Genomic DNA, 11,641 nt, shown 5'->3' on the forward strand with positions numbered 1-11,641 from the left:
GCTCTGAGCTGTCAGCACAGAGCCCGATGCAGGGCTTGAACCCAGGAGCCGTGAGATCATGACCTGAGCCGAAGACGGATGCTCAACCGACTGAGCCACCCAGGCGCCCCAACATTTTAAAAAAAAACCTTAAAAAACGAAACAAAACCAGACTGGCCCATGGCCTGTGAGCTTCTTGGCTGAGTGATGCCATCAGAAGGGGGCCCTTTGGCCTCGGTATCTGTGTATCTTCCTTCCTGGTTGGTCAGGTGCCTAGGAGATGGGCCTTTTACTGTCGCATCTTCCCAGTCCTGGGTGCTGAGTGGGGGTGGTGAGGGCTGCGGTGGGGACATTTCAGCTCCTGCATTCAGGGGCACCGGTGTACTTAACGCTCTGGTGTCCAGGGTGACTCTTGGACCTTAGCTGCCACCCATCACACTCTCTTTCGGAGCCCTGGGGGGTGGGGTGGCCGCCAACCACCGTGCCTTGGGGGATGGTGATGGCGGCATTGTGCCAGAGAGATCATTTTGGCTCCCCAGCCTGCTGGCTGACAATTTTGGCTTAGTTTTCGAAAACAACTGCTCTAGCTGTGACCGCGCTGGGGTTTCGGGAAAAAGCACAGTGTACCCGGTGCTGGGCTCATCATCTCTGCCCAGAGTGACGCTGGAACGGAAAGTGAGCGTCAAGAAGGTGTCCCCTGTCTGCCGGTCTGGGGAAAGAACATTCCGGCGGCAAGTGCCCGGTATGATGCAGTGGCCTGGAGGGCTCATCCCCACCGAGACTCCTCAGAGACTCCAGAGTTTACGCTCCCAGAGCGTCAGCAGGTCTAGCTTGTGGTGCTATAATTTGCATAACTAACAAATCCCCAGGTGCTGCTGCTGGTTCGGGTATCACACCTTATAAACCACTCACACCGGAAGCACTTAGCACCTGTGCACCAACAACGGCCAGTGTCATCATTGTTTTCTTCCCCTAATTCCCCAGGGAGGCCCAATACAACAAGACAGAAGGCAGGGACGTGCCATCGTATACTTAACTCAGTTGAACCAGCATAACCCCCCTTCCCACCCCCTGCATTTCCTGGCTGCCCAAGCAGGGCCGAGATCAGGTGTCCTGCGGGCCCTCCCAGTTCCCACAGGGAAAGTGAGGCCTGCAGAGGGTCAGAGGATTGGCGTGGCCACCCGGGCCGGGCCGGTCAGGGCAGAGCAGGGCTTTTGTAGAAGCTCAGGACTTTTCCAGGGCCGCCCGTCTCTTAATGAACGGTGGCTTCCTCTTTTGGGGCCGAGTTTTGGCCCCTGCTCCGCTCCTCCTCCCGCCTCCGCCTCCACCTCCGCCTCTACCAGGGACAGCGAATGGGAAATTTGAGTTTCCTCTGCTTTAGCCAGGGCTGGCTCTTCCCTACAAGGGGGATTTCTCTACCTGGACTCTCCAGCCTTCTGCCTGCGGGGTCCAGAGGGGGCCCCTGCCGGGAAGCGCCCAGGTGGGTGGGTGGGGGCAAGATGGGGAAGGCCCAAGGCTCCCCGGGAAGGTGAGGGAGGGTTGTGGGGGGGGGGGGAGGGCTGGCTGTCCTCTGACCCCTCCGCAGATATGCTGGATTTAGGGGAGCGCTGCGGGGCGAGGGCCTAGGGAGTGGCAAGAAGGAAGGGAAAGAGGAGACAGAGACTGGGAAACAGAAAATCAGAGAGGCAGAGGCCTAGAGAGACAGGGGGAGTCACGGGGAGACAGAAGCAGACGCACGGAAATAATGAGGCCGAGAGACGGAAAGATCCCGCGCGACCTCCTACGGAGACAGTGGTCAGATAAAGAGCGAGCGAGAGGGGCACAGGGAAAAGAGGCGGTGCAGAGGTACAAAGAGACACCCAGAGAGACAGAGAGGCGGAGGGAGATCGCCGGGAGGCACGGGAGACAAGTAGGGACGAAGAGGAAACGGCGGGCTGGCCCTCGGAGGGCGAGAAAGGAGAAGGAGAGTGGAGATTCAGAGAAGAGAAAGTTAGGGAAACTTCGCACGGAAGGCCGAGGGGGGCGGGACGCCGGGATCCCCACCCGCCCCGCCCCGGAAAACGCGGCTTCCGGAGGGTCGCTATAAAGCGCGGCGCCCCGGGCCCGGCTGCAGCCGCTCGCCGCCGGCCATGTGCCCCCGCGCCGACGCCGTCCCGGACCCCGAGGCCCAGCGGCCGCCCGCGCCCCCCGGCCCCGCCTGCCGCCCGCTGCCCTGGGCCCTCAGCGTCGCGCTGCTGCTGCTGCTGCTCGCCGGCACCTGCGCCGCCTGCTGGCTCAGCGCCTGGGTCGCGCCCGCGGCCTCCGCGGCGCCCGGCCCCAGCCTCCCCCGCGTCCCCGAGCAGCCGCCCGACGCCCGCGCCCGCCTCCCCGACTCTCCGCAGGTGAGATGCGCCCCAGCCCCGGGGCCCCCGAGCGCACCCCTTGCTTCCGCAGGACTTCGCGGGGGCCCCTCCCGGCGGCACCCCGTCTGCATCCCGGGCCCCGGACCCCGAGGGCTAGTCACCTCGAACCGCTGAGGGGACTCAGGCTCTTTCTCAGCTCCCGGAGGACCTCGGTTTTTCTCCCGCACCCTTGGGGTATCCCCCTGTCCCTCCCCAGGGGGCCCCCGGAGGGTTCCTCTCCTCTTTACTGAACCACGAGGTTCTGCCCGGGCAGACCCCAGGGCTTGGGGCCAGCTTGAGCCACCAGCCTGGGGTGTGCGTGTGCGCTCCTGCTGAACGTTTGGAGCCCGCGGCGGGGCGAGGGCGGGGGGCTCAAGGCCTGCGCGGACCCCGGGGACCCCCCTCCCCCGCTCTCCCGGGACTGCGGCAGCGGGAGGGGGGGGCCTGCATCCCACTTTCCGCCTTTCCTCTTCGCAGGCCGTGTTCGCGCAGCTGGTGGCCCAAGATGGTGAGTGTCCTGCGTCATTCCCTTGGGGGGGGGGGGCGTGGGGGCCGGGGGTGGCCAGGAGGCTGAGGAACCCTCGGGAGAGGGAGGCCTCCACTCCCCCCATCTGGCCCTCTTCCCCCCACTCTCTAAGAGCTGTCCCCTCACCTCTTTGAACCTTCTCTGTCTTTCTGACCTTCCCATGACCCTCTCTGGGTGCCACTTTTCTTCTTCTGACCTCCAAATGTGCCTACCTCAGACGCCCGCACCCCCACCCCTGCCGTGGCACCTGTGGCTTGATCCCACAGACCCCAGCCTGCTCTTGTCTCTCCCACTGGGTTCCCCGAGGTCCTGACTTTCCTCTCCTTCTCCCCCGGTTCCCTTTGCTGCTTCTGGAGACCTCCTTCTAACCTCTTTCCCCTTCCAGACGCTTCCTCCCTATTCTTCCCTCCCTCCCCCTTCCCCTTCCCCTCCCCCTTCCCCTCCCCCTCCCCCTTTCAGACTCTCCTCCCCACCCTTCCCCTCTGTCTTCTCCCGCTTCCTGAGACCCTCCCCCCACCACCTCTCCCTCCACCTCCTCCCTCTCTGAGGCGCCTCCCCCTGCCCCTCAGATCCCCCCCTGCCCTCCCTGGCCAAACCCCTTCCTTCCCTTACCAGCCTCACCTCCCTCTGGGAACCTCTTCCTTCCAAGACCTCCCCAGCGCCCCTCCCCAGGCCTGCACCTCTGCCCCCCAGCAGTGCTCAGCCAACCTCCCCTCTTCTTCCTCCCTCCTTCAGTACAGCTGACTGAAGGGCCCCTGCGGTGGTACAGCGACCCAGCCCTGGCAGGGGTGTTCCTGGGGCCCGGCCTGAGCTACGACCAGCACTCGCGGGAGCTGATGGTGGCAGAGCCTGGCGTCTACTATGTTTTCTTGCACCTGAAGCTGCAGCGGGTGGTATCCAGCTTCGGCTCGGGCTCTGTCTCCGTTGCCCTGCACCTGCAGCCCCTGGGCGCTGGGGCTGCGGCCCTGGCCCTGACCTTGGACCTGCCGCCTCCATCCTCCAAAGCCCCGGACTCGGCCTCTGGTTTCCGAAGCAGCCTGCTGCACCTGGGCCCAGGCCAGCGCCTGGGCGTTCACCTGCGCGCAGAGGCGGGGGCACACCCTGCCTGGCAGCTTGAGCAGGGCGCCACGATCTTGGGCCTCTTCCGAGTGGCCACCAAAGTCCCTGCTGGACTCTCCCTGCCTCCATGGCCCATTGACACTGGGCCCGGGTACCCCCCTCCGGACAGAGAATGAATGCTGCCTTCTTTCACCGGGGCTCTTGGTGACGCCCGGCCACTCTACCTCACCCGGCTTGGCAGGGGTCCCCGCTGCTGACCCCCTCCTCGAGGACTCTCCAATGGGACTCTCTCCCACTCCTGCCTCAAGTCGAACTTTTGGTATTTATTCTGAGCCTGAGCTCAACGGCGTACTTTATATTAGTCCACTGTATTAATCCATTCAATGTATATTTATTGAACATCTTCTATATGCCAGGCCCTGTGCAGGGCTGGAGACAGAGCAGCAAACAACAGGAAAAAACAACTATTTATGTCAACATGTGAGAAATAAAGACTCATCCACAGCCCTGCTGCGGCTTTCGAGGGGCTGGTCTTTGGGGGTCCGTGTGACTACGCTGTGTGACCTTCACGCATGGAGTTTGTTTTGAGCATCTCCTGTGTCGTCAGGCACTGTTTGAGATGTTGGGGACGCGGCCCTGAGCAGGCCAGATAGCCCAGCTTTTGCCAAGCTGGCCGTCAGGTATGCCCGCTTGACCCTGTTAACCATGACGGCGTGCGACCCCGTATGACCAGACCACGTGGGGGGCATGAGGTGGGGCGTGGCACGGGGTTAAACAATACTTACAAACTTAATGACTACGAAATATTGAGGCTTTGTTGCATGCCAGGCAGCATGAGTTACCTTCTATGAGACCTAACTATCCTATACTTTAGGGATTTCTTTCCCATCTTATTATTATTTGGGCTCCTGAAGTCACCTACTTCTTGTATCTGTGGCGGAGGTGCCGTGGAACGCCATTCTGCAGGACCTGGCTTGCCGACTGTGTTCCGTGACCTCACGCTGGTAACTTAAAATCAGCCAAGAGGCATCTGCCTGCAAATGCTTCAGGTCGGCTTCATGTGTTGTGTGTGGATCATCCGTTTAAGACAGCGATGGAGAAAATGATGTTAAACATGTAGATTATGCTTAAAAGCGTGTCCTGTCTTGGGCTGTTGCGTTGTGAATAGCACACGGAAAATTGAGGAAGTCTTGTGTTTTCGGACCATTTATCGGATTTAGCAAAGATGTTGCTCAACATGACTGGCAAGCCAGTGAGCGTGGACATCTTTGTCATCCCAGGCCATCTGCGTCTTTAAAGGAACAGGATCAACCAATATTCAGTTGTCACTTGGAATCCCGGGTGGCTCTGGGGACAGGAGTGGGAAAAATCAAGGGAGGTCATCTGTCAGAATTGACTATGGAGTTTGCAATGAAAAGTATTTTATATATGTATTTTGCAGATTCTGTGCTGCACATTTTTGCCAACAAAGTTGATAATAAGTGCACATAGTCATTTTCCCCCCTCTGGAGAGCTGGTTGTTAGGCATTTGCTAGCACACCAGTGTCTCCGGGCCAGGCCAGCTCCCCCAGCCCCATAACGTCCCCACCATGTAGGTCTGCCTGCTGGTCAACACAAACCAGCTGGATCTCCGCGTGTTTTTTATTTTTTTAAATTTCTTATTTTTTTTTTTTAATGTTTTTATTTTTGAGAGAGAGACAGAGAGAGCAAGCTGGGGAAGGGCAGAGAGGGAGACACAATCCGAAGCAGGCTCCTGGCTCTGAGCTGTCAGCACAGAGCCCATTGCGGGGCTTGAACCCACCGACTGTGAGATCATGACCTGAGCTGAAGTCCCACGCTTAACTGACAGAGCCACCCAGGCACCCCTGAATCTTGGCTTCTTATGCAGGACGGAAGAGGCTGGGGTGGGCAGAGAAGTCCCCACAGAGCAGATGACCTGGAGGGGCCTTAGGAGGAGGTAAGGGAATGAGGGAAGCAGAGTTGGGAGAGTGGCCTGCACTGGCCAGACGGGGGTTGTGGGATGGGCAGTGAGGCTGCGGGTGTGGAGGCGAATGCCGTTTGCCTGACCCACTTCTACCCGTCCTCAAAGAGTCCCTCCTGAGTGGGCAGAACTGGCATTGAGCTGACACCTGTGAATGTCCCCCCCTCCCCCCATATTGGCAATGAAATTATGAAACGAATTGGTTGTTCTGCGAAAAGGAAGCAAGTGCAAAATGACCTCTAAAGGCCCGAGGAGCTGTTAAGACGGGAGAAAAAGGTCTGCCAGTCCAGCTCCATGAGAAACGGTTTATTAAGGGGGCTTACAGGCAGAAGGCCGTTTGGAGTGGCTTTGGAAACCCCCGCCTCCTGTCAGACCTGCTGGAGGCTGGGAGTCCATAGTGGGGGGGGGGGGGGCACTCAGGAGGAGCATGTTTGAGTCATGCACCAGAGCCGATCAAGGACCTCCCATACTCAAGGGTGTGGTTAAATAAAAGGGAAAGAGTGTGTGTGTGTGGTGCCGCACTTAACAGTGATCATTGTGGCCGTTTGTCCAAGATCGCTTTAGTCTGGGTCACACGCTGGCAAATGCCTGTTACCGCCTGCCCCCATTGCTAGATGCTTCCTCTGGACTTCCGCCCTTGCCGTCCAAAACCTTGCCCTTGGTGCACCTCCAGGGTTGTTGGGGGAAGGGCGCTTCCCAGAACCCTTGGTCCAGGGGCCAGCTTCCGGCTACCCTGGAAGCCCGGTTGTTGCCTATTTTGAGTAGCACCCGGTGACGCCAGTCCTCGGGGGCAGCTGATTGGGCCAGAGTGGACACATGACTCGATCTGGGCCAATCACGTCCTCTGCACAGGAACAGGGGCAGGCCTGGCTCTACCGAGGGTATTGATCAGGAGTCACAGAAGCGTGGAGGGAGCCACGTGCAGACACAGAAAGGGGGAAGGAAGACGTATGGGGATTCGCAGATGAGACCAAAGAGCCCTAGAGAGACAGAGGAGCTACCTAGGTTCCCTACTTGTCTCTTCCAGGTGATGTGGGGAAACCCTAGTGGCGTTCGTTTCCTGGGGCTGCTCCAACAAAGTGCCATAAACTGGGTGGCTTAAAGCACCAGATAATTACTGTCTGCCAGTCCTGGAGGCCAGAAGTCCGAATTCGAGGTGTTGGCAAGGCCATGCTCTCTCCAACAGCCCTGCCTCTTCCAGCTTCTGGTGGGTGCTGGCCCTCCTTGGCGTTCCTTTCCTGGCTACCGACGTTACTCTCATCTCTGCCTCCATTGTGGCATGACTGGTTCCCTTCTGTGTGTCTCGTGTTTCTCTTCTGTTTGTATAAGGACACTGCTCTTGCTGGAGGGAGAGCGTCCAACTTCCTACTTCAGTATAACCTCATCTTAATTTAACTGGTAATATCTGCAAAGACCCTATATCCAAGTAAGGTCACACTCTCAGGTTCCAGAAAGGACATGAACACCCCACATCCCACCCCACCCCACCCCGTGGCGGCGGGGGTGGGGGGGGCGACATTATTCAACCCAGTACATTTAGTATCTACCCTTAGCAGCCATGAGAAACTTGGGTGCCCTCCCATGAATTTCCTTCTGGGGTGGGTTCTGTTCCTTGCTGCTGGAGGATGCAGGCCTTCAAGGTTGTTGGTGCCTTTCTTGGTAGTTTTGGGGTCTGAGAGTCTGTCCTACTTCCTGGGTTATTTGGGTCTGGGCGTGTCCCACGACAAGGATACTTAGGCCGCATAATGTCGTAGGATGTTACCAATACCCAAGGTATACAGATGGAATTCGACAACAGTAACAGTAATTACAGCTGACATTTATTAATGCTTACTGTTCCCAGGCACTAATTGCTTTGCAAAGACTCCAGCAGAAAGCTGCTATTTTATTTTAATTCTCATTTTACAGGCAAAGAAACGAAGGCCGGGGGAGGTTAGCCCAAGATCAGACAGCTAATAACAGAGTGGTTGACAGTGTGAGTTGTAGAACCAGGCTTCCTGGAGCCCTAGTCACTTCCAAGTGACCTCATAGAATACAGAAAAGTTGGGGTCGAATAGTGCCCCCCCCCCCCCCATTCATATGTGGAAGCCCTACCTGCTCAGGACCTCAGAATGTGACTGTATTTGGAGATAGGGTCTTTACAGAGGTAATTGTGTTGAAAGGAGGTCATTAGGCTTGGCCCTAATCCAGTATGACTGGCATCCTTGTAAAAAGGGGAAATTTGGAGATAGACACACACACACACACACACACACACACACACACACACACACGGAGAATGCCATGTGATGGTGAGGAGGCACATCGATAAACCAAGGCCTGGGACAGACCCCTGCCTTGCAGCCTCAGAGAGAACCAGTCCTGACCACACTTTGATTTTGGACTTTTGGTCTCCGGAACCGTGAGAGAATAAATGTTTTGTTTAAGACACCCACTTTGTGCTACTTTGTTGTGATAGCCCTAGCCAACTGATACAGATGGTTACAGGATTCCGTTGCCTTTAAGAGACACTTAATGCACAGTGCCAGGCTCTTGATAAGCACTCGATACATTTCACACCAACTCACACATGGAATTCTACAGTGACATATGGGTGTGTGACAAAGAAACAATGGAATGCCTGAGTGGCTCAGTCCATTAAGTGTCCAACTCTTGATTTCGGCTCAGGTCATGAGCTCATGGTTCATGAAATAGACCCCTTCATCGGGCTCTGTGCTGACAGTGTGGAGCCTGCTTGGGATTCTCTCTCTCTATCCCTCCTCTGCTAGTGCTCTCTCATCTCTCTCTCTCTCTTTCAAAAATAAATAAACTTAAAAAGAAAACAAGAACAAAGGAGAGGGGGTACAATGGCACATCTGTGATGTCATAAAGACACCCTTGCCAAGATAGGGGTTATAAAGTTACAAAGGCAATTCTAGAAAGATGTGGTGTTGCAAAGACAACCACAGAGGGGCGCCTGGGTGGCTCAGTCAGGGCTCCCGTCTTGATGATCTCTTGGTTGGTTGTGCAATCTAGCCCCATGTTGGGCTCTGTGTTGAGTGTGGAGCCTGCTTAATAATCTCCCTCTGCTGCTCCCCTGCTCGCTCTCTCTCTCTCTCTCAAAAAATAAAATAAAAACAAAAATAAAAAAGCCTAAAAAAAAAAAAAAAAAAAAAAAAAGACGACCATGGATTCATAGTCTTGCATCCACAACTCTAAAATCCCCAAACAGAAAAATCTTCATAAACGCCTTCAGCAGCCCAAATGGACTGAACTCATGTGAATGTGTTTATGATTTTTACTTATTCCTTAGCTCAAATATTCCTATAATAGGGATGTTAGTATGCTTGATTAATGGGTGCTGTTCCAGAAGCCTGTGGTGTGTGGTGGTAATATATGTATAATATATACTGTATGAGTCCCCTTTAATATGAGGCCATATATGGTACGAGTCTGCTTTATTACTCACACAAAACCACTGCTGATTCTTCTGGCCACCAAATCTGTGGAGGCTTTTCCTGACACCAATAAGCAATTCTCAGCCACCAGCAAGGAGTCATCAGAGTCCCCTTCCCCCACCCCCCGGAGTCACCTCGTAGAACAAAGATGCTGCTAGTCTTTTATTTTAGGAATTTACTAGAGTTTACAAGCCCTGTGTTGGGGGTGAGGTCAGATATATAGAGATAGATATCTAGATATCTGTCTATATCTCTACCTATCTATCTATTACCAGTGTAAATATTGGATTCCAAAACATTTGACTTCTAGGGTTTGGGATCAGGGATTGTGGAGTTGTATGAGAGAGTGGGATGTAAATCCAGACCCTTCACAAGAGGTGGGACGTACAAAGTGGTGATGGCCCACCCACACCATCCCAGGGGCAGGACCCTTTGGAGGGGGGTTTCCTGGCTGAGGGTTCTCAGACTTTTCAAGTGCAGTTTCCAACCTCTCTGCAAAGAGTCAAGGCTCTTCTCATCTCTCTCTTGCTTCCCTCAGTCTCTGACTCAGTCTGCCAGGAAACCTCTGCTACCCAGGATGGGTGTGGGTCTGAAGACACTGAGCGGAGACCCTGCACCCTCCCATCTCCCCACCAGCAGCGTTGTGGGATGAATTTGCAGTGATGGAAGCTGAGTGGAAAGCCTGAAGCCTTGCAGCAGCTTCCCGTGTGTGTGTGTGTGTGTGTGTGTGTGTGTGTGTGTGCTGGGAGCAGTATGGTGAGGAAGGAGCAGAGATGGGTCACAGAGCATTTTTGAAAATGATGTTCAGAATACTTAACGTGAGAGCTACCCTGTTAACAATATCGGAAGTGCACAACACTTCCCCTTGTCAGCTACAGGCATAACATTGTACAGGGGAAGTCTAGAATGTCTTCGTCTTGCATTACAGACCCTCTGCCCCCACTGAATGTGAACAATTACCCGGTTGCCCCTGGGGTCAGATTTCTACGAATCTGACGACTTTAGATACCACATACCAAGAAAATCTTCGGTATTTGTCTTACAGTCTGTGTCTGTCTTACTTCACTTAGTATAATGTCTTCCAGGTTCATCTGTGTTGCTGCAAGGGGCAGGGTTTCCTTTTCTTTTTAAAAAATTGTTAACTTTTTTTTTTTTTTTTGAGAGACAGAGCACAAGCATGGAGGGGCAGAGAGAGAGAGGGAGACACAGAATCCGAAGCAGACTCCGGGCTCCGAGCTGTCAGTTCAGCGCAGAGCCCGACACGGGGCTTGTACCCACAAACGATGAGATCATGACCTGAGCCCCAGTCAGATGCTCAGCCAGCAGAGCCACCCAGGTGCCCCTCCTTCTCTTTTAGGGCTGAGTGGTATCCCATGATATGGCTACACCACATTTTCATTATCTGTCAGGAGTCATTTAGGTTGTTCCCAGATCTTGGCCATTGTGAATGATGCTTCAGTGAACATGAGAGTGTAGATATTTCTTGGGGAATCCTGATTTCAACTCTCTTGGATATATACCAGGAAGTGGAATTGCTGGGTCATACAGAGTGTGCATTTTTAGACTCACACAGAGCTGAGTTCAAGCCCTCATTCTGCCAGTGCTAGCTAAGCTGTGCACCCTTGTGCAAGTGCATTGACCTCTCTGTGCCTAGTGTGTCTTCAACTGTAAAATTGGAAAACATTTTGTGTCTCATGGGCATTTGGGAGTATCCAGTCAGCGAATGGGTTTAATAGCATAGTGCCTTGTACTTCACTCAAAATATGGGAGCTATTATCAGTTGGGTCACAGAGAGACGGTATCAAAGGTCCCAGGTGCATCAGGCAAAGAGAAGGTTTGGGGAAGTGAGTTCCAGGTGGGCAGGGCAGCATATACAAAAGCCAGAGGTAGGAGAGTGACCACAACAGTGTGAAACGGGGGGAAGGGATTAGACCATACCAGCTCGAGGATGCCAGCCAGTTTTACCCTGAGCATAATGGAATGTTAGGAATACAAGAGGTCAGATTAGCTTTTTGACTAGATGTCTGTGGCAGGGATGTCAAATTACAATGAAAAGCAGAGAGTAGAGGCAAGGAGGCCCATGGGATTACTCGGCCAAGAGAAAGCAGGAGGTTTGGGATGGAGTGTTAGGTCTGAAGATGGAGAGGGAGTGTGTGCATATAAGAGAGAGACAGAAAGGAACAGGAGTTGCCAAAGCTTTGAATATGGGCGAGAGGGAGGAGGAAGAGAAGCCAAGACTTGTGGCTCGTGCAACTAAGAGGTATTTAGGGATTTGGGG

At 54.6% G+C, this 11,641-nt stretch overlaps 1 protein-coding gene across 1 annotated transcript; it reads left to right on the forward strand.

Moving 5' to 3' along the window:
- Positions 1 to 1,566: 1,566 nt before the first annotated feature.
- TNFSF9 (TNF superfamily member 9) lies at positions 1,567 to 4,409 on the forward strand. The gene is made up of 3 exons (XM_060630003.3): positions 1,567 to 2,360; positions 2,838 to 2,868; positions 3,622 to 4,409. Exons 1-3 carry the CDS (start codon positions 2,109 to 2,111, stop codon positions 4,119 to 4,121), a joined length of 783 nt encoding a protein of 260 aa, XP_060485986.1. The 5' UTR covers positions 1,567 to 2,108; the 3' UTR covers positions 4,122 to 4,409.
- Positions 4,410 to 11,641: the final 7,232 nt, after the last annotated feature.

Source organism: Panthera onca, chromosome A2 (assembly GCF_046562875.1).
Source record: "Panthera onca isolate mPanOnc1 chromosome A2, mPanOnc1 haplotype 2, whole genome shotgun sequence".
Lineage (NCBI taxonomy): Eukaryota > Metazoa > Chordata > Mammalia > Carnivora > Felidae > Panthera > Panthera onca.

What these genes read in the sequence shown, in the direction of transcription:
- TNFSF9 (XM_060630003.3), top strand. Translation starts at nt 2,109, where the DNA reads ATGTGCCCCCGCGCCGACGCCGTCCCGGACCCCGAGGCCCAGCGGCCG. An exon ending in GCCTCCCCGACTCTCCGCAG is followed by an intron (nt 2,361 to 2,837) that starts GTGAGATGCGCC and finishes TCCTCTTCGCAG; the next exon opens with GCCGTGTTCGCGCAGCTGGT. An exon ending in GCAGCTGGTGGCCCAAGATG is followed by an intron (nt 2,869 to 3,621) that starts GTGAGTGTCCTG and finishes TCCCTCCTTCAG; the next exon opens with TACAGCTGACTGAAGGGCCC.